General features: G+C 55.7%; 4 protein-coding genes across 21 annotated transcripts in view; 3 read left to right on the top strand and 1 right to left on the bottom strand.

Annotated features, from left to right (window-relative positions):
• CLASRP (CLK4 associating serine/arginine rich protein) overlaps positions 1-2,602 on the top strand; it is a 23,487-nt gene extending 20,885 nt beyond the window's left edge. Inside the window, exons 19-21 of one of the 3 annotated variants that reach the window (XM_033845466.2) lie at positions 1,451-1,533; positions 2,145-2,169; positions 2,453-2,602. In XM_033845466.2, coding sequence (XP_033701357.1) covers positions 1,451-1,533; positions 2,145-2,169; positions 2,453-2,495 — 151 coding nt within the window. In that variant the 3' untranslated portion in view covers positions 2,496-2,602. Of the gene's footprint in view, positions 1-1,450; positions 1,534-2,144; positions 2,170-2,452 lie in introns of those variants that run through there. The other 2 variants (XR_012328018.1, XR_004523420.2) reach the window with 2 other exon arrangements.
• On the bottom strand, positions 2,552-7,122 carry ZNF296 (zinc finger protein 296). Its single transcript, XM_033845467.2, has 3 exons — positions 6,825-7,122; positions 6,387-6,536; positions 2,552-4,164 (listed from the first exon to the last, which is right to left on the bottom strand). Exons 1-3 carry the CDS (start codon positions 7,120-7,122, stop codon positions 3,185-3,187), a joined length of 1,428 nt encoding a protein of 475 aa, XP_033701358.1. The 3' UTR covers positions 2,552-3,184.
• Positions 7,064-17,389, top strand: GEMIN7 (gem nuclear organelle associated protein 7). 13 transcript variants are annotated; one of them, XM_033845470.2, is made up of 4 exons: positions 7,171-7,191; positions 13,972-14,059; positions 16,280-16,415; positions 16,697-17,389. In XM_033845470.2, exon 4 carries the CDS (start codon positions 16,705-16,707, stop codon positions 17,089-17,091), a length of 387 nt encoding a protein of 128 aa, XP_033701361.1. In that variant the 5' UTR covers positions 7,171-7,191; positions 13,972-14,059; positions 16,280-16,415; positions 16,697-16,704; the 3' UTR covers positions 17,092-17,389. The 13 variants fall into 13 exon arrangements, 12 of the variants coding, with proteins under 12 accessions (XP_033701368.1, XP_033701365.1, XP_033701361.1 ...); XM_033845471.2 differs by lacking the exon at positions 7,171-7,191 and adding an exon at positions 7,343-9,422; XM_033845472.2 differs by lacking the exon at positions 7,171-7,191 and adding an exon at positions 9,467-9,765.
• A 150-nt stretch (positions 17,390-17,539) lies between these two features.
• PPP1R37 (protein phosphatase 1 regulatory subunit 37) overlaps positions 17,540-19,902 on the top strand; it is a 45,217-nt gene continuing 42,854 nt past the window's right edge. For all 4 annotated transcript variants that reach the window (XR_012328017.1, XM_073795991.1, XM_033844372.2 and 1 more), the window contains exon 1: positions 17,540-19,899. Coding sequence is in view for 3 of the 4 variants with exons in the window: in XM_073795991.1 (XP_073652092.1) it covers positions 19,698-19,899 (202 nt within the window). In the remaining variant the exon portion in view is untranslated. The remainder of the gene's footprint in view (positions 19,900-19,902) is intronic.

Genomic DNA, 19,902 nt, shown 5'->3' on the forward strand with positions numbered 1-19,902 from the left:
CTCAGGGGTCCTTCCTGACCATCCTTTGTGGAGTAGCACCCCAAAACACGACATCCTCCAGCCCCACTCTGCTTTTCTTCATAGCACTAATCTGCACCTGGCATCCCAGTGTGCACTGTCTGTGTCCTTCACTCATTCTTGTTCGTGTCCCCATTAAGAAGTCGGGTGTGGCTGCTGGGTTCCTGCTGTGTGCTTTGCCCCTAGAACACTGGTGTTCGATAAACGTTTGCCAAATGGAACGGCTGAATGCAAGCCAGCCCCGCGCTGGGAGCCAGGGCCTCTCCCCTCTCCCATTCTGCTCCAGTTCTCACCTTGACTCTTCCCCTGCAGAGCTGAGTGGCTCAGAGCCTGGGTCAGGCAGACTCAGGGTTCATTCCCAGCTCCGCCTCTCTGACTGTGTGGCCCTGGGGTGGGCACTGGCCCAGAGTCTGAACAGACCTTGGTGCCAACTGCACAGGGTAACTCAGGGGTTAGTGTCCGTAAAGCCTCAGCCCACCCAGTACCCATGGGCAGAACTGGAGGCCGTAGCGCTTGGTGTTAGCAAAGAGGAGAGTTGGTCAGTCGCAGGGTCGGGTCACCTGTTGTTTCTGGTTCTACCCTGCGCTTGCTGTGGGTCCTTGGACAAGCACTTTAAGCGCTCTACGCCAGGACTCACTGTATGAGACAGATGTGATAAGGCAGCCACCTCCATGGGGTTCTCCCGTTAAGGCACCTGGTGTGTGGTTCCTGGCGCGTGGGGAGGCTTGACGGTTGGAGCTGCTGCTGCTAGTTGTTCATTACAGGCACATCAGTGCTGGGCTTCCAGGGCTGCCATGTGCTCCCATCGGGGGTGGAGGAGCAGAGTGCCTAGGGACTCAGCGTTGTAGTCAGTCGGACCTGGGTTCTGATCCTGCCTCTGCTACCCACCAGCTGTGCGCCTTCCTCCTGTCTGAGCCTTCGGCCTATAGATAAGCCTAAGTTTGTTTATCTACCGAATGCGGATGGAATAGTTGTCCCAGCTCTTAGGCTGGTGGAGAGGATTCTGTGAGATCAGAGCCAGGCACGAAGGCACCCAGTAAATGTAGCCCTTGGGGTTGCAAATCCTGGTCCTTCTGACAAAGACCAGTTAAGCACTTAGCATGTAAGTCCCTTTGTTCTGAGGCTGTGCCCTGAGTGTGACAGGAAATTATCGAACTCTCCAGCCCTTCAGCAAGCCTTTCATCGCCAGGCAGACTGGGATTCAGATGCTGGCTCTGCCAGCCAGTAAGTATCCCCTCTCCGAGTTCAGTGCCCTCATTTCCAAGTGAGGAGAGGAGCAGGACATGCCCCCTTGGCTTATTCTTCCACCTGGACTAGGTTGTCGGCAGCACCTGCCCTGACAGGGACCCAGCCAGCCATCGAGTTCAGTTCAGTGTTATCGCCAGCCGAATGCCCACCCCTTCCCCTGGTTTGCCTCCCCTTCCCCGTGCAGGGAACGGGAACGCCGAGAGAAGGAGAGAGAAGAATGGGAACGCCAGTACAGCCGGCAGAGCCGCTCGCCCTCCCCCCGTTACAGTGAGTGTCCGCGTGGTCGCTTGGTCTGGAGAGCCGGGCTGGAGGCTCTGTGGCATTAAAAAAAAAGAAGAGATGTCAAACTGGGTTACAAAAAAAACATGGTAGGGCTTCCCTGGTGGCGCAGTGGTTGAGAGTCCGCCTGCCGATGTAGGGGACACGGGTTCGTGCCCCGGTCCGGGAAGATCCCACATGCCGCGGAGCGGCTGGGCCCGTGAGCCATGGCCGCTGAGCCTGCGCGTCTGGAGCCTGTGCTCCGCAACGGGAGAGACTACAACAGTGAGAGGCCCGCATACCGCAAAAAAAAAAAACCCAAAAAACAAAAACAAAAAAACCATGGTACATTTTTTTCCACATCAGCCTTCTATAAATTAAAACTTTTAAGTTACACACACAACACACGGTGATTGCTTTAGTCACAAGGGACTTACAGGAATTGGAAGAAAAGCTCATTCTTAGCGCGTGGGTGTGGGCCAAGGGGCACAGGTAGCGTCCAGCAGCGGACACGCCGGAAGCGCCGGCGCTGCCTTAGCTGGAGACACTGGAAGCCCAGCCCTGGAGCCCACTTCTGGTCCTGGGCACTTACTTTGTTTTCACCCATCCTTTCTTTCCAGGTCGAGAATACAGCTCTTCCCGAAGGTAATAAGCAGGCTGGCCCAGCTCCCTGGGAAATCACAGTTGCCCTTTGGCACGAGGTCCCAGCCCTGATTGCTCCATCCCGACGCAGCCCCCTCCAATCCCCTCCAGTCATAGGGCCTGGCCTCACCCCTCGGGAACATCCCTCTCTGCAGCTGAATTCCCCATCACTGAAGCCCCAGTGGTCCCAAGCATGTCAGTGTATGTGTGCACGTGCCTACACAGCAGGGCTCCCTGCTTGCTGCCCAGCCCTCACGGGGCCTCTCTCTCCCCTCTCTCTCTCCAGGCGCTCAAGGTCCAGATCCCGAAGCCCCCATTACCGACATTAGGCAGAAGCGTGGCGGGGCAGAGGGATGAGGGGGTGGGGCGAGGGCTCAAGCTGTGATGCTGCTGGTTTTATCTCTAATGGAATAAAATCACACATTATTTAATTCTCTTCACCTGGCTTCCGTGTCGTCCGTGTGGTTGGTGCAGGGCTCCCAAACCCCAGTGCCCGCCAGCCAAGGCCAGCTGAGGAAGGAGCTTGGTGGGTTCAGCTGTGGCCCAGGTGGAGGTCCCACCCACGTCTGGGCATTGGACCGGAGGCTCCTTGGTAATCAGAACTCCTGCCACTCTCAGTGAGGGCAGGGGTGCGACGCGGTGGGAACGATGGGCCAGGAATCTGCCCAGGGGCCTGTGGTGACAGGTCCAGGCCTCTCCCAGCTCTTGCCTCGGCCCCTGCCCTGGCCTCACCCACACCCACGTTGGGAACCGGGAGCACAGCTTTCAGTGCCAGTCCTGCTGTGCCCCAGGCACTGGGTGCTGGCCTTTCCCCTCACCCCCTCGTTCCAAACCGGTCTGTCCAGCTGTCCACCCCAAGGAGTGAAGCCTCCCGCCCCACCTCAGACACCCCAAGAAAGTCAGAGTCCAAACGCGTGTGTAACTGTGGGGAGGGAGGATTTACTTGCAGGGGAAGGACAGGGAGGTCACAGAAGCGGTTCACGGCGGTGCGGGGGACCGCAGGGGGCATTCCCGCGGCTCAGGCATCCCCAACCACGTCGGGGTGCTTCTGCCGCAGATGCTTGTCCAGGGTGGCCCGCAGGCCGAAGGGCACGCAGCAGTGGGGGCACTTGAAGCGGGGCCCGCCAGGCCCCAGGCCGTGCATGCGGCGGTGGCGGTTGAGTTTGCTGCTCTGGGCGCAGGCGTAGGAGCAGAGCTCGCAGGCGTAGGGCCGCTCGCCCGTGTGCGAGCGCCGGTGCACCGTCAGGTTGCTGCTGTTGGTGAAATGCTTCCCGCAGAACTCGCAGCTGCCCCCGGGCCCGGGGCCCCGGCTCTTGCCCGCTGGCTTCAGCGTCTTCTTGGGTGACGTCTTCTGGTTCTTCTCGGGGTCAGTTCTCTGCTCCTTGCTGTCAGCTCCCCAGCCGTCCACGCCGGGGCCCACCTGGGCCCCACCGCCAGGAGCCCCAGGTTCCTGGACCCCCGCCGTGGCGGCTGCTCCGGCCCCCTCTCCGCCGCTGCACTGGAGGATGCTGGCCGGGGCGGCGGCATGGGCGGCCGGCTCCGGAGGGGCGGCGGAGGCCTGCTCCCGACTGGCATCGGCCACGCAGGGGCTCTGGGGCTGTAGCTGCTGCCGATGGGTCTTCTTGTGGCGGTTGAGCTTGCTGCTCTGGGCGCAGGCATAGGGACACTGGTCACAGGCGTAGGGCCGCTCGCCAGTGTGCGAGCGCATGTGCACCTTCAGGTTGCTGAAGGAGCTGAGGGTCTTCTTGCACACGGGGCAGGTGGGGCTCCGTCGGGTGGAACCCAGCCGGGGGCCCTTGGCCTCGGCTTCTGGCCCCGCCACCGCCGACACGGCAGCAGCCACCTCGGCCAGGCCCAGCAGCGGGGCCTCTGGGGCCTCGGGTTCCGTCTGGTAGATGGACAGTCCGTGGTCCCACTGGGCGTGGCGCAGCAGTTTCCAGGCCCCTGTGAACTGTCGGCCGCAGCGGAGGCAGCTCAAGGCCTTCAGGTCCTCGCGTTCTGCAGAGAAGAGAAGGGCCAGGGGTTAGTGTGTCAGGCAAGTCAGAGCAGTTGCTGTTTCACAGCTGCCGGCTGGACACCTGCTGGGGGAGAGGCTCTATTCCAGGAGCTGAGAGGCAGCAGTAAGAGGCGAGACTCCCTGCCCTCAGGAAGCTGGTGTTCAGAGAGGTGAGTGGACAGACAAGAAGCAAGGAAAATCCGTGCAGTGGATGATAAGTACTTGGGGATTTTCTTTGTGTTTGAAAAATCTTCAAGAAAAACTTAAAAGTTAGAGCAGAGGGCTTCCCAGGTGGCGCAGTGGTTGCGAGTTCGCCTGCCAATGCAGGGGACACGGGTTCGTGCCCAGGTCCGGGAAGATCCCACATGCCGCAGAGCGGCTGCGCCTGTGAGCCATGGCCGCTGAGCGTGCACGTCCGGAGCCTGTGCTCCACAACGGGAGAGACCACAACAGTGAGAGGCCCGCGTACCGCAAAAAAAAAAAAAGAAAAAAACAAGTTAGAGCAGAGTGATGGATGGGGGGGTGTTATTTTATTACTGGGGTTAGGAAGGCCTTGCTGAGCAGGTGATCCAGTTCAGTGCGCTAGGCACCTGCCACCTGGCACGCTCAGCTCCCTCTCACAACTTTCCTTCGAGGCAGGAAATAAGACCTCCGTTTTCCAGACGGGAAAACTGAGGCAAAGAGACCTTTCCCCAAGGTCACACAGCTAGGAATGGGTGGAGCTGGGGTTTCAATCCAGAAACCCAGGGGGTGGGAGATAGAGGTTTTCAAGAAAAAAGATTGGTTTAATAATCAAAACAGCTCTTGATAACTGAGTGGGTTTCTGTGCCAGGCCCCAGGCTCCTGGGTCCCACGCATGATCCCCTTTTCCTGCCTTACAGAAGAGGGAGCCAAGGTCTAAACGGGGAGAAGGCTTAGCAGCCACCTAGAGAGGTAGGGGTGTGGACGGTGAGCTAGGTTCCCCTCCCTCTTTATGGAACCCAAATTGAGAGTCCTCCAAATCAAGACACTCCAGGTACTGTCAGTAAGGTACTGCCAGATCTATTTGCCTTTATGTCTTGGATGGGGGTGGCTTTCCTGATGCAACACCAGGGTCAAGAGCATGGGTGGGGCTGGAGAGGGCCAGCCTGGCCTGACTTCCAGCTGGCTCTCCTGCTCCCTAGCTGTGTGACCTTGGGCAAGAAATACCCCTCTCGGAGCCTCAGTTTCCTCATTTGCTAGAATATGGGGATCTAGGGGTCTTCCCCCTTTAGACTTGCTGTGAGCTCAGAGCCAGCTGAGAGCTGTGATCCATCAGGCCCTCAGTAAGCATTAGCTGAGGTGTCCACAATTCTCCCAAGTCCAAGCACCTAAGAGTGTATTGTTCTAATGATCCCATCACAGCCCCTCCTTTGCCCACCAGGCCCTAACTCTGCAGCTAAGCCAATCATAATTCCTCCTCCCCCCCTCCCACCACAGGACCCTCTCCCTGGCCCGGCCCTGAATATAATTCCATTTCTCACAAATCCCCAGGAGCACATGGCCCAGAGACTGGCAATCTAGAGCTGTGGATGAGCCCCATCATCAACGCTGACCAAAAGCTCAGCTCGCCAGGAGTCTAGTACCAAGTTAAGAGTTTTAATTCCTACCCGAGGGGAGGAACCCAGGTATCCAGACACCCAGGACCTGGCTCAAAACAGGGCCTTCCCAGCATGCAAGGCTGGGAGATTCCATCAGGGAGGGAAACCAGAAGTCCCTTCCCTGGCTCTGAGCAAATGCCCAGCACCTCAATCAGAAGTGATAAAGAGGGGGAGGGGGTGACAACACCCCCCGGTCCAGCTGGCCTCAGCTCCCCTCCCCCAGGCCGCTGCCCTCCCCAGAGGTGCCCCCTGCTGCCACACTGGTCCAGCCACCTGGCCAGTTATTTCTGGCCAAGGGGAAGGAGAAGTGAAACCAGATTGGGGGTGTGTGTATGGCAAATCCCCAGACCAGTCTTCTGGGGCTGGCCACACCCTGTGGGTGGCCCTGCTTCCCTGCCCAGCCCCCATCCTCACCCACCCCCCTCACCACCACTAGTCTCAGCCCTAGGACAGGGCAGGCTCTGGCCACGCCTAGGCTGCACCCAGTGGGGAGCCAGAAAGGGGAAGTAGTGCTCACTGCCCCGCCTGTCCAGGTCAGCCCCTTCTCCCACAGGAAGCTGGGCCCTTGAACTTGAGACCAGGGACTGCATTCCGGCTTTACTCACCTGAGCTCTGGCAGGGGCTGGGGCCTCTGAAGAGCTGACAGCCCAGCTTCTTGTGGTCCATGAAAGCAGTGATGGCCTCCAACGGGAAAGTCTGCAGGCAGCGGCCACAGGTCAACAGATCTGGGTGTTTGTCGGTCCACGGCTGGCGGTCTGCAGGGAGGAAGCGGGTGGTGAGCATGGGGTGGGGCCAGGATGGGGCCTGGGGGTTCCGAGGGAGAGGGGAAACCCGAAGGTCAAAAGGGGGGCTGGAGGCCAGGACCAGGGCGAGGAAAATAAGGCAGGGGGGTTAGTGCGGGTGGGGGGATGCGGGGGTCGGTGCCCCGAGAAGGAGGTCCCACGAGAGAGAGAGAGAGAGAGAGAGAGAGAGAGAGAGGAGAGGAGAGAGGAGAGAGAGGGGAGGGAGGCGGGCGGGCCCGGGGCAGGGGCAGGGGCGCTCACCGGGAAGGTGCGGGGTCAGCGGCGTCCACGGCGCCCACTGGTTGCGCAGGCCCAGGGCGTGGAAGAGGCCGCCAGCGGGCACGGGGCCGGGGGAGTGGCGGGGTTCGCCCTCGAACCGCCCCGGCGCGGGCATTTCCTTCGGGTTGAAGGGCCCTAGCCGCCGGGCCTGTAGGGGCCGCGGGTCCGGCTCGAGCTTCACATCGATGAAGAGGTCCGGCATCTCCATCTCGTCGTCTGAGTTGGCGGCGGGAGCGGGCTCTCTTCGGCGAGGCATGCAGCCGGCCTTGCGGCGGGACATGGGTCACGGGCAGGCGGACTGGCGGGCGGAGGACTCGCGAGCCGTGCGCGCTCACACCGAGGCGCCCAGGTGAGTGACTGCGGCGACCCGCGGCGAACTCTTACACGTGCTGGCCCGGCCCGTGGCTCCGCCCACCGAGGCGGGGCCTGACGCGAGAGGACTGCCCCACCCTCAGCCAAACTTAATCTGGACCATGCCCCCTGCGTTTCTCTAAGTGATCAAATCTTAACCATAACGAGCTCACACAACCACGCATAGAAACAGCTATTCCTGATCCCGTTTTCGGGCTGGTGGAAACTGAGGCACAAGGTGCCCACACACACCCCCAAGCGAGAAAGTGGTAGGGGCCACGTTTCTACCTGGGCGCCCGGTAGTAATCTGGTCTGTTCCATTAAACGCATTACAATAAAAGTTCCCTGGGCAAACATTGATTGAGCGTCTACTATGCACCGGGTTCTGGACCAAGTACTGGGGATGCAGCAGGGTACAAATAACCCTGGCCTCATGCAGTTTATTCGTTCAGGGAGACAGAACTCTCAACAAGATAACTATGTAAAATACAGAGTGCCTTCCGTGACACCTGTCATGGAGAAAAAAAAAAAAAAATCCAGGAAGGATTATAAAGGGACAGGATTACTGGGGAGACGGGTGGGCCTCAATTTTCTCCCCATGCCGGGCCTGCGTATTCTAGGAGTTCTGTAGTGATTAAGTTCTGTATTGATTGAGTTCTGTGAGAAAACGAGGTCAGCTTCAAGGGCGTCTTTTGACCACTTTAAAGTCTTTGGCTTTTCTGAGATGGAAGCCCTGGGAAGGTTTTGAGCAGAGGAGGGTCGTGATCATATACATTGACTCTGCTCTTAGACCTGAGATCGTCTTTAAAACCAAATAGCCAACCGTCTTGCCTCCCTCGGATGGGGCCTCCTCGAACTTCCCTCCTCAAGGCTGCTCTCTCTGATCACTGTTTGAAGTGGTATCAACACCCTGCCCCACCCTTCAACCCTGCAAGTTTTCTTTTCTTCCTGGCACCAACCACATCAGCTCTACAACTGTTTGTTTACTGTCCTCTCACCCCTTCCCCCAACACAAGCCCCCTGAGGTCAGGGCCAGGGTCAGTCCGCCCCTGCCGTGTCCCCAAGCCCAGCACTGAGGGAATTTCACATGCTAATCTCCACTGCAGGCCTGAGGGTTCCTCATATTGTTATTCAGGTCTCAGCTCAATTGTCCTCCTGAGAGCAGAGGACCTCCCTGACCACAGGATCTAAAGGAGCCCCACCCTGCTGAAGGCCTTACAATTTACACTCCATGACCTCCATCTGTCCCCAGTTCCCTCCTGGGCCTCAGGTTTCCCATCTTTTACCTAAGGTGGCTTCCTCAGTGCCACCTCCCCTGACCACCCAACCTCCCCCAACCCTGCCACCCATTACCCCATTGCCCTTATTTTATTCCTTTTACATCCTTGTCAAGCCCTGAAGGATCTTGTCGATGTATTTGTTCATGTAATAACCTGTGGTGTCCCTCTCAGCCTCCCTAGAATGTAGGTTCTGAGATGGCAGGAGCGGAGTCTGTCTTGTTCACAAATAGAGCCCCTAATCGTTCATAGTTCAGTTAACAAATTGTGTACTGAGCTCCTGCTATGTGCATTCTTTCAATAGATATTTGCAGAGGGTCTGCGTACCAGGCACCGGGTCTTGGGGGTCCCCTGGGAAGCCAAGGCCCACAAGGCCCTGCCTTACTGAAACCGTGTGGAAGAAGTGAATTCTGAGCCCACAGCAGCGCGTTTCCACCTCAGGCCATACATTTTGCCTTTCAGGACCTCAGTTTCCCCCTGTGTAAGATGGGGCTGCGGGGAGGGCTGCAGGAATGACCGCCTCTGGTCTCTCCCAGCTGCTGCTCTCCAAGGCTTTTTGCCTGGTGCGTGGCTGCTGAGAGCATGATCAAGTAGGGAAGGTGGGGTTCGGACTGGAGGTGAGGGGTAGGAGTGTGCACGTGTAGGGGGATGGGGGTGCCAAGTCCAATCTGCACTTAACTCAGACGGGAGGCGCCTCAATTTCTTCTTCTGTAAAATGGGTATCCTGGACGTCCCCACCTCGCAGACTGGTGGATCAGCTCTAAGCGCTGGGCCAAGCCGCTGGCAGGGTGGCGCCCGGGTCTGTGCTGGCTTCCGAGCCCGCGAGCCCGCCCGAGACCACGTGGGGCGTTGGCGGCGCGGGCGGAACCCAGGCTCGGCGGCTCGCGGCCCGCCCGGGCCTCTGCAGCTGGGGCGCCGGCGGAAGTGGGGGCTCCAGCCGCTGCAGACCTCGGTGAGTGCGGGATTGTTGCTGGTGGGTTGCGAGCACTTTCCCGTTCCCCGGCACCGGCCCGGGACGCCCACCCGCGTGCAAGACCGGGAGTGGCGGCAAGAGTCAAGTCCGCGCCTGCAACGCCGGCTGCTGGGACGTTCTGGTCCCCGAACGCCTGCACCCGGGACTCTGGTTCCGAACGCAGCAGCGCACACGCTCCCGCGCCCGGGGTGGAGGTGGGGGCGGAATGCACCCCCCTCGGGAAAACAATAACGACGACGATATTATAACAGTAATAACGGCTGCAGTCTTGAGACTCCCGCCTTTCCCGGAGTGGAATCGCTCGCCTAATCTGAGCCGGGAGGTGGGAAGAACGTCTAGCCCAGGGCGGAGTGGGGAGTGGACGCCTGAGGGCCGGGAGGACCTACTTAGTGTAAGAAAAGGAGAGCGATGCGATGCGTGGCCAGGGCGGAATTGAAAGGAAACTGACCGGCCCAGTGGGCGGAGGTTGAGGGGGTGGGATTCTGCATTTGGGGTCCCGATCCTCACGGGGTGTGTGTGAGTGTATGTGTGTGTGTGGCCCATTTAACTAATTTGCATCCAGACAGGGCCCACCCATGAGGTGGGTGTAGGCTGGTCAGTATCTCGGTTAAGCTGGTAACTCAGCTGGTTCTCCACCTGGCAACTGAAGGGTTAGTTTGTCCACGGAACACATCGTTCCCATTTTCTAGAAAGTGAGTACTGAGGCCCCAGGGATGGAAGTCTGTGAATCTCCTGGCCCTGCCATTGACCAAAGCGATGGGCACTTTAGTTTTTCTAGTGGGAAAGGGGTTTGGACATTTTTTCCTGAAACCTGGGCAGGAAATCCTTGGCTTGGAGACTGACAGGATAAAGGACTCTCAGGCTTGGTCACCAGGGAGAATGGATAATACCTGCTTTTGCTGTCTTGGGCCCACCGTATGTGACCTTTCTCAAACCAGTTTCTTATCAGGTCACACCTTGACTCCCAAACCTCCAAGGACTCCCCTATGCTGGCTGAAAAAAACTGCCCTGCTCCCAGGGCAGGGGTGATGGCCCAGACTCTGTTATCAGACCAGCCTGGATTTGCTCCCTTTTCCTGCCAATCGCAAGCCTGCACCCAGTCAATGATTTGGCATCGTCCAGCTTCAGTTTCCTCTTCGGGAAAATGGGGCTTGTGCAGGTATGACCAAATCTTTTTTTTTTCCTCCCTAATGGAGAAAACATGACTAACATGTTTAATTAGTCATGTAATTAAACACGTTTAATCCAAAGAACATAATTCTTTGGCCACTTGCATAATTCCCATCGGTCCTTCATTAAGTACTAGCCCTAGAGAGGAGAGTGTTTCTCCTAAAATACTTAAGTGTTAACCTAGGTTGGGAGAGAAAGCCCTGGGAGCTGATGACCCTTGACTAAACTGGGAATGCAGTGGTCAGATACATTAGAAAATGTATATATCCCTTAATCTCATTCACAGCCAGTAATGGTGAGATAATGAAAATGTACCAATCCCATTAATTCCATTCACTGTGGTCTTGCCCATCAGGCAAAAACCAGGGAGTCTTCCTCGGCTTTGCTCAGTCCATTAGCAAATAGTGAGGGCTCTCAACCCTCAAAAGATAGCCTAATCCAATCACTTCTCCCCACCCCACCCCCCACCCCCAACCCCCCAACCCCCATCCCAGACACCTGTCATCTTCCACACCGCCCACTGCAGTGGCTTCCTCACCAGGCTGTCTGCTTCTCCCTTTGCTCCCACAGTCCATTCTTCCTTGCAGCAGGCAGAGGGATCCCGTGATTACCACCAGTCAGACCCTGCCCCTCCTCTGCTCAGAACCAGCCCCTGGCGAGACCCCAGTCCTCAAGCCCCTGCACATTCTGCCCTTGCCCCAGCCCCCTGCATACTGGCCTCCTTGCTGTGCCTCAGTCTCCCTTCCATGGGCTTTGCATTTGCCGCTCCCTCGAACTGCAATGCTTTCCCCCCAGATCTCCACGTGGCTCAATTCCTCATTTCATTCTGGTCTTTGCTCCAAAGTAACCTTATCAGAGAGATCTTTCCTGAGCCCCTTCCTGAAAACCACCTCTTATCCCCCAGGCAGGGCCAGGTGTCTGCCCTGGGCTCCTGAGGCCCCCGGGCTCCTTCATTCCAGCCCTGCCCACTCTGAGTTGTCATTGTGTGGAGACCTAGTGTGTGTCATCCACTGGACTGTGAGCCCAGGAGGGCAGGGCTGGGCTCTTTCACTCCCAGCTGTGTCTCTAGCACCACCCAGCATGGGCCAGGCACAGAGCAGGCACTCAGATAACAGGGGGAGTGAACCCTTCCACAAAGGTTTACTGAGTCCCCCCTGGTTGCCAGGCCCTAATTAGGGCTGGGGATGGAGCTGTGACGTAATCAGATATATCCCTTCTCTCGAAGGCTTATGTTCTGTGGCAGAACAGACAGCGCATAGGCAAACAAGTAAATGCATATTGTCAGGAGGTGATAGTGCTGTGGGAAAAAAAAGATACTGCAGGGTGAAAGGGCTCTTATTTTCCTCCCTGTAAAGATGATGTTTGAGCAGCGAGCTGAATGAAGTAAGGGAGGAAGGTGAGTCATGTATCTGGAAATATATATATGTCTCCCAAATGGAAGAGGGTTCCAGGCAGTAAGAACAGCACATGCAAAGGCCCTGAGGCAGGAATGTGCTTGGCATTTTCAGGGACTGACACTGGTGACCAAAGGGTAGAAGGGTGGGAGATGAGGTCAGAGAGGTGATAGAGCCTTGTAGCCATCGTGAGGACTTTTGCTTTTGCGCTGGGTGGGATAGGAGCCATGGGAGGCCTCTGGGCAGCGGAGGGGTGTGATCAGACTTAGTTCTGACGGGAGGATCCCTCTGACAGCCATGTGGGGAACAGACTGGGGTGAAGGTGGAGGCCAGGAGCCCAGTGGGGAGGCTACTGAAATAGTCCAGGTGGGAGGTGATGGTGGCTAGACCGAGGAAGGGTCAGAGTAGGGATGGTGAGAAGTTCCCAGATGCTGGATGCATTTTTGAGGGTGGAGCTGACAAACTTGACTGAAGGACTGGGTGTGGGTGGGAGAGAAAGTGAGGAGCCCAGGATACTGCAGATGTCCTTTGCCTGTGTGATCGGCAACCTCCCCCTGCAAGATCTTCCCGACAGCCCTAGGAGGTCTTTTTTTAACGTTTCATTTCACGGATGAGGAACCGGATCAGGGAGGCTGCTCCTAGAGTTGCAGGGATCTGCCCAGACCCCTTGTAGTGAATCTGGGAGGGCTGGGACCCACCCGCTCTCCCCCAGACCACACCCTCATCCCCTATGCCAGGTGGTGAGCTGTGGCCTGCTGCAGGTTCTCATATGGCTCAAGAGCTGAGAGTGGGTTTTGCATTTTTAAGTGGTTGAAAAACTAACAAAATCTTTTGTGGCGCATGAAAGTATATAAAATGCGGTATCAGTGTCCCAAGAAGTAAGGTTTGATTGGAGCACCGCCACGTTTCCACGTGCTGCTGTATTGTCTGGCCACTCTCCTCCTACCCTGGCAGGGTTGAGTAGTTGTGGCAGAGACAGAGACAGGCCCTTGAAGCCTAAAATATTTACCATTGCGCCCTTGACAAAGGAGATTTGCTGACCTTTGCTATATGTTCTGCTAATAAGATTTGGGCCAGCAGCGGGGGTGTCCTATCAGGAGGACTTGGAAAGATCCAGGTGAGGGACAGAAAGAGGTTTGGGGAGTGCGTGACAGTAAGGCTAGGAGAGGGAGTTCAGATTCCTGAGGGAGGATCTAACATTTTTTAAGGGACGTGGAAGCATTCCGATATGTCCCTTCCTTTTTAAAAACTAGAATTTCAAAATTCTTTTGAAAAGGTTATACAGATTCAAAATGGATCCAAATTCAAACAGAATTTAAAAGGTAAAGAAAGGTAGACAGCTAAAAGTCTCCACCCCGGGCCCTGCATGGGCTGAATGACCCATGTGCGTTTGCAGTTTTTTTGTTTGGTTGGTTGGTTTTAGGCCGTGCCACACGTCTTGTGGGATCTTTGTTCCCCAACCAGGGATCGAACCCAGGCCTCCAGCAGTGGAAGTGCCGAGTTCTAACCACTGGACTGCCAGGGAGGTCCCTGTTTGCAGTTTTCATGGAGACTGTCAAACTGCCCCTCTTTGAGTGTCCGTGAGGCTGTGAATATGTTCATGTGTTCAGTAGTCACTGTTACCCACCGTCCATCTGTTTGTCTGCATCTGCCAGAGATGATTTTTTTTTTTTTTTTTGTCCCCCAGAGGACATTTGGCAATAGATGGAGATCTTCTTTTTAAAAAAATGGCTTTATTGGGTTGTAATTCTCCTACCGAAGTATTCACCAGTGGAGACATTTTTGGTTGTCGCAGCTTGGGGTAAGGGTGGGGGACGCTCCTGCCTCTAGCGTGTAGAGGCCAGGGATGCTGCCCAAACCCTACACCTATGCACAGGACAGCACCTTACAACGAGACCAAGAATAGTCCAGGCCCAACTGTCAATAGTGCCGAAGTTGAGAAGCCCTGGTCCTTTGCTCTGCAGGATCCTTTCTTGCAAGGAGCTGACAGTTGAGCTGCAGAGACAGCAAGAGCCTCACAAGAAAAAGGACAATCCCAATCACCCCTGTACGGTGAGTGGCCCTGGGATGGGACGCCGGGTGCCTGATGCGTGTCAGTCACTTCAGTTAATCACTTTAGAGAAGAGGGGACTGAGCCACAGGGAGGGGAGGGGGGCAGCTGCCTGAAACTTAGGTCCTTCTCTCTCTCTCCTCCTACTCACAAAGCCTGCATCTCCCTGCATGCAGTCAACAGCAGTGCAGTGGCCGGGGAGGGTGAATTAAGAGTTTGGGATTAACATATCACCACACTACTATATGTAAAACAGATAACAAGGACCTACTGTATAGCACAGGGAACTCTACTCAATATTCTGTAATAACCTATAAGAGAAAACAATCTGAAAAAGAATATATATATATATATATATATATATATATATATATATATATACACACACATACATATGTGTAACTGAATCGGTTTGCTGTACACCCGAAACTAACACAACATTGTAAACCAACTATACTTCAATAAAAACAAACCCCAAAAAACCAAAAAAAAAACCCACCCCAAACCAACAACAACAAAAAAACCCAAAAAAACCCCAAACACCTCAGTGCAGTGGCATGTAATATGTTCCAGGCCATTGCTTAACCTGCACGTCTGTTAGGTCATTTAGTCCCCGTGACAACCCTGTCAGGTTGGTCCTCTTATCACCCCCATTTTATAGATGGGGAAACTGAGGCACAGACCGTTTAAGCAACTTACCCTAGGTCACACAGCAATACTGATTCTAATACAGTCGGTATTCAACTGTAACTTTCATGGAGAACCTAGTACCTAATAGGCCCCGTCCTGCATGAGCCTGTTGAATCCTGATAACAAGGCGAGGTGGCCAGCCATTGGTGCCATTCCTCCACACAATGGAAGAGGAAACTGTCCCTTGCTTGAGGTCACCCAGATAAGCAGGCCTGGGAGCTCACTCTCCACTCCATTCATTCCAGCAGAAACAGTATTTAAGGAGCCTGGTCCCTGAGCCACTTAGTGTTCAGGAGCTGGGGGCACAGCAGTGCGAAGAAAGCAAGGTCACTGCCTGTGGGGAGGCAGCCGTCTCGCAGGGAGAAAGACCAAAGCAGAAAAATAAATAGACAACGTCACGTGCAGGAGTGGTGTGTGCGACAAAGAATGAGGAAGCCCGTTTGGATGGAGGGGGCTGAGGGGTAGATCTTGAAGGCAGGGTGGTCAGGGAAGGTACAGGCAGAGGGAACCGCAAGTACCAGGGCCCACCAAGGGGCCGCGCCAGGCGTGCCTGAGGCCCAGCGAGGAGGCCAGTGTGGCCGGGTGGAGAGGGTAAGCGCCGTGCTCGGCGAGGGTGCTGGCCAGATCTGGAGCATTCAGGGCCTTGAGGGCTGTGGTGAGGACTTTGGCTTTGACTCTGAGCAAGACAGAAGCCAGGGGGAGGGCTCCGAGCAGAGGCGGGATGTGATCTGACTCAGGTGTTAACAGGATCCCTCTGGCCATGTGTGCGGACAAACTGGCAGGGGGTGAGGGTGGAACTGGGAGTCCAGTGAGGAGCTGACTTCAGTAGTCCAGGCAAGAAGTGACGGTGGCTGGACCGAGATGTTGGCAGTGGACAGAGTGAGAACTATTAGGTTGTGAATACATATACACATTTTTTTTTTAATTAAAAAAATATATTTTCCCCCTGAGTGTTTTTTTCTTTTTTTTTTTTTTTTTGGCTGCCTCAGTTCCCCGACCAGGGATTGAACCCCGGCCACTGTAGTGAAACTGCCCGATCCTAACCACTAGACCAGGGAACTTACCCCCCCCCCCAGCCCCCACCCAAGTATTTCTTTCTTTGTCTTTTATGGTCTTGATATTTTCGAACAACAGGATAATTTTTTTTTTTTTGTAGAACGCCCCTCAATTTGAGTTGCCTCGTGATTAGATGCAGGTCATCCGTTTTTGGCAGGAAGACCACAGAAGTGGCGCCCTGCCCTCAGTGTATCGCATCAGGATGCACACGGTGTTTGTTTGTCCTATTGCTGCACATGTTGGCTTTCGTGCCTAAGTTAGGCTGGTGTCCACCAGGTTTCTCCACCATAAAGTTACTCTTTAGTCTTAACAAGGACTATCTTGTGAGGAGGTACTTTAAGGCTTTGTAGATATCCTGGACCTTCTGAAACGTTCACTGACAAGTTTTAGCATCCATTGACAATTTTAGCTGCCTTCCTACGATGCGGATTTTTCCCTCTCCCCCTTTATGTATCTCTTCATTTATCTATTTACAGTAAGTATGGACTCATGGATTTGGCCCTTTCAAGCTGACTCCTGTGTGACTGGGAATTTGTTTGGAAGATCGCATTTCATGATGGATTGGATGGGCTGTGTGTGAGAGAAGAGAGGAGGCCAGGACTCGTTCTTTCAGTAAATATATTTATTGCCAGGGACTGGGGATAAAGCTGTGATCAAAGCAGTGCAAAGGCCCTGCTCTTGTGGACCTCATGAATGATGGTGCCAGTTCCTGGGAAGAGGGGGACTGGGTGAGGGGTGGCACAGATTTTAGGAGGGGGACTCGGGAATTGGGTCTTGGTCAGGTTAAGTGGAGGTGGGGTAGACAGCGCTCTGCTCCCGGGCCTCCGGGCTCCCTCTTCCTGTAGCCCCACACTCCCCATAATGGCTCCCTGCTCTTCTTCTTCACCCAACAGCCAGGATAATGCAGACTCCACTGACCACTACTGTGCCCGTGCTCCGGCTCCCCCGGGGCCCTGATGGCTTGAGCCGAGGCTTTGCCCCCGACGGACGCAGAGCCCTCCTGAAACCGGTGGTTCCTGAAATCCCGGAGTCTCAAGAATCTCGGGAATCCCAGGAACAGCGGGCCCGAGCCGCCCTTCGGGAGCGCTACCTCCGCAGCCTGCTGGCCATGGTGGGGCGCCAGGTGAGCTTCACGTTGCACGAGGGTGTGCATGTGACCGCCCACTTCGGAGCCACTGACCTGGACGTGGCCAACTTCTACGTGTCGCAGCTGCAGACTCCGATAGGCGTGCAGGCTGAGGCGCTGCTCCGGTGTAGTGACATTATCTCATACACCTTCAAACCGTAAAGATGTGATCGTGTTCATCTTTCTTCCTTGGGCGTAGCCACAGCCTCCCAGGCCTCCATATTCTCCTGAGCTTGGACCTCTGGGCCCCAGAGAGTTCGGAACACCCTTGGAATTTTGAGCCAAGCTTCAAGCAACTCTGGCTTCTTGGGACAGTAAAATTCTGCGGCCCCAGGAGTTCTAGATCCTCTTGAAAGGAAGGCTGTACCTCACAGAACTCTAAACTGTACAGATACATGGGCCTCATGCCCATTCCTGAAGATTCCGGGTGGAGAAAGGGAATAAAGGAAGGCAAATTGTCTAGTGGGAAATTGTCTGTTGAAGAGGCTGCAAAGTTCAGCCGCCCTGGAAATACTCCCCTCCTGCCAAAGTACCAGTTATCCCAGGAAAATTTGCCTCCTTTTTTTTTTTTTTTTAATGTACCCTATAGGGATTGAGCCAGACTTAGGGAGTAGCGGGGTGGCTATCCACGGGCTGAATCCCATGGAGCTGGGCCAGGAAGGGGACACGTCAAGGGAGTGGGAGGAACTCCGATAAAGGTGTGGTGATTGGACCTCCCGCTAGTCTCTGGGAACGCTGGAGCGACCTGGATGCCAGACTTGGGAGATTTGGACTTGATTTCTTTTTCGGGTGGTCTAGGATGTCCATAACGAGTTGCGCGGCTCGCATTGGGTCACATGGTCACGCGCAAGGGCTCCTCCTATTGCCTGGCCTCTGGGTGGGTAGAGTCGCTTCCCCGCCCATACGGGGACCGGTTGGGACCTGTCTAACCCTGTGTGGCGGCACCACTGGGAAAAGGCAGAGGATTAAGGGTTAGGGTGAAACTTTGCCCTTTCTCCATTTCACCCCAGCTGTGTAGCGTGGCCGTCCGTATCACTCGCTTTACTTAGCCCCATTACTAGTAGTCTTTCAGCAGATTTGTTTTTATTTATTTATTTGGCCGCCGCGGGCGGCATGCGGGATCTTAGATTCCGGGCCAGGGATCAAACCCTTGCCCCCTGCAGTGGAAGCGCCGAGTCCTAACCACTGGATCGCCAGGGGATTCCCTCAGCAGATTTACTTTTTTTTTTTTTTTGCGGTACGCGGGTCTCTCACTGTTGTGGCCTCTCCCGTTGCGGAGCGCAGGCTCCGGACGCGCAGGCTCAGCGGCCATGGCTCACCGGCCCAGCCGCTCCGCGGCTTGTGGGATCCTCCCGGACCGGGGCACGAACCCTCGTCCCCTGCATCGGCAGGCGGACTCTCAACCACTGCGCCACCAGGGAAGCCCAGATTTACTTTTAAAAGTAATTTCTGCCCCCTCTGTAGTCCCATCTATTTAAGAAGGTAAGTGAAGGTTCCATTAAATATGGATGAGATTTGCTTTGTTCCTCCTCAGTCGTCAAAGCGCGGTGGCCAGTGAAGTTGAATGAAGCATGTGGAGAGCCTCAGCTCCCATATATCCATTCACAGAGCTACCTTTGGCGACTCCTGGGCCTAGATTCGAGTTGCCTAAGCAACGATGTCGCCTGCTCCTCCCCACGTATCCTTTTTCGGTTTTAGCTCCTCCTTCCCCGAGTTGCCTGTTGGGCTGGGATAGCGTGGAGAAAGTGCGGATGCGAATATTAAGCGACTGAATCGAGCCCTTGTGGGGGCGTGGCTTGAGTTCGTGCTAGTTCGCTACTGGCTCCGTGATCTACCTGGTCCATCGCCCGGTATTTTGGTTGGCAGATTGGTCCCTTGCTTTTGGCATTTCTTCCTTCGTTCAGTTTTTTAAACAACTTAAATCAGGGCTATAATATTCCTTATGGGCTCCTATTTCAATTTTTAAATTTAAATTGTATTTTATACAACGCTATCCAAATACAGAGGGTTATTGATGAAGCTGCAGTCTGCAAATGGAAGGCTAGAGACTAACCAGCAAGTGGGGACTGGCTTCGTCTGCAGGCAGATGGTCCCTGTGTCCGCATCCATCACCTGTACTCATATATTCAACACAGCTTCTGTCGCCTTCCCTTTCAAGTTCTCCATCTCTTTACTTCTGTCCTTACCAGTTGGCCTAGCCCCACCAAGCAGATATTTTTATTTCTATCAACTCCATTCCCTTCTCCGTGCCTGAGCTCGTGACGAATATCTGAGAGCCTAAACATTAGTTATCTAGATTAAAGCGGGGAGGCGCGGTGGGGGCGGCTCAGGTTCGCGCTTGCGCGCTGCTCTGGGAGACGGCGTCCACCTCGCCCCGCCCCTCATATTCTGCAGTTCCGGCTCTGCAGATTCACTGCTCACGTTTCTTTTTCCTGTGGCTCTTTCTGCCTTTTGTTTGCCCCCTTTAACAAAGCACGAGACAACTCTACCTGCAAATAACTTAAATTGATTTTCTGCTTTTCTGGGTACTCGGCGGGCTCACCGGCCCTTAACGAAAGTGCGGCTGCGAACGAGCAGGCGCGCACGGGGCTCGGGGGAGGCGCGCTCGAGCTCCCGGCGGCGACGACTACGACGACCAGGAGAGCGGACGGAGGCGGCGCCTGAAGCAGTGGCTGAGCCCATGCCCCGGGACGGCGGGAGGGCCCGGAGAGACAAGTCCGGGGCCCGGGGCATGTCCCCAGGGCCCCCGTGAGGAGGTGGCGGCGGCGATGGAGGTCCCGCCGCAGGAGGCGCCGCCCGAGCCGGGCGCGGACGGCGAAGCCGAGGAGGCCCCCGCCGAGGCCCCGTCTCCCAGCCCCGCATCGCCCCCGGCCGACGGGCGCCTCAAGGCTGCGGCCAAGCGCGTTACATTCCCGTCCGACGAAGATATCGTGTCCGGAGCTGTGGAACCCAAAGACCCGTGGAGACACGGTA

This window comes from Tursiops truncatus, chromosome 19, assembly GCF_011762595.2.
Source record: "Tursiops truncatus isolate mTurTru1 chromosome 19, mTurTru1.mat.Y, whole genome shotgun sequence".
Classification (NCBI taxonomy): domain Eukaryota; kingdom Metazoa; phylum Chordata; class Mammalia; order Artiodactyla; family Delphinidae; genus Tursiops; species Tursiops truncatus.

Coding starts and splice junctions, on each gene's coding strand:
- GEMIN7 (XM_033845468.2), top strand. CDS start 10,430: ATGCTGGCTGAAAAAAACTGCCCTGCTCCCAGGGCAGGGGTGATGGCC. Junction 10,603..13,971: donor GGAAAATGGGGCTTGTGCAG/GTATGACCAAAT, acceptor TTTGCTCTGCAG/GATCCTTTCTTGCAAGGAGC. Junction 14,055..16,696: donor GGACAATCCCAATCACCCCT/GTACGGTGAGTG, acceptor TTCACCCAACAG/CCAGGATAATGCAGACTCCA.
- ZNF296 (XM_033845467.2), bottom strand. CDS start 7,122: ATGTCCCGCCGCAAGGCCGGCTGCATGCCTCGCCGAAGAGAGCCCGCT. Junction 6,537..6,824: donor GCTGACCCCGCACCTTCCCG/GTGAGCGCCCCT, acceptor TCCTCCCTGCAG/ACCGCCAGCCGTGGACCGAC. Junction 4,165..6,386: donor CAGCCCCTGCCAGAGCTCAG/GTGAGTAAAGCC, acceptor TCTTCTCTGCAG/AACGCGAGGACCTGAAGGCC.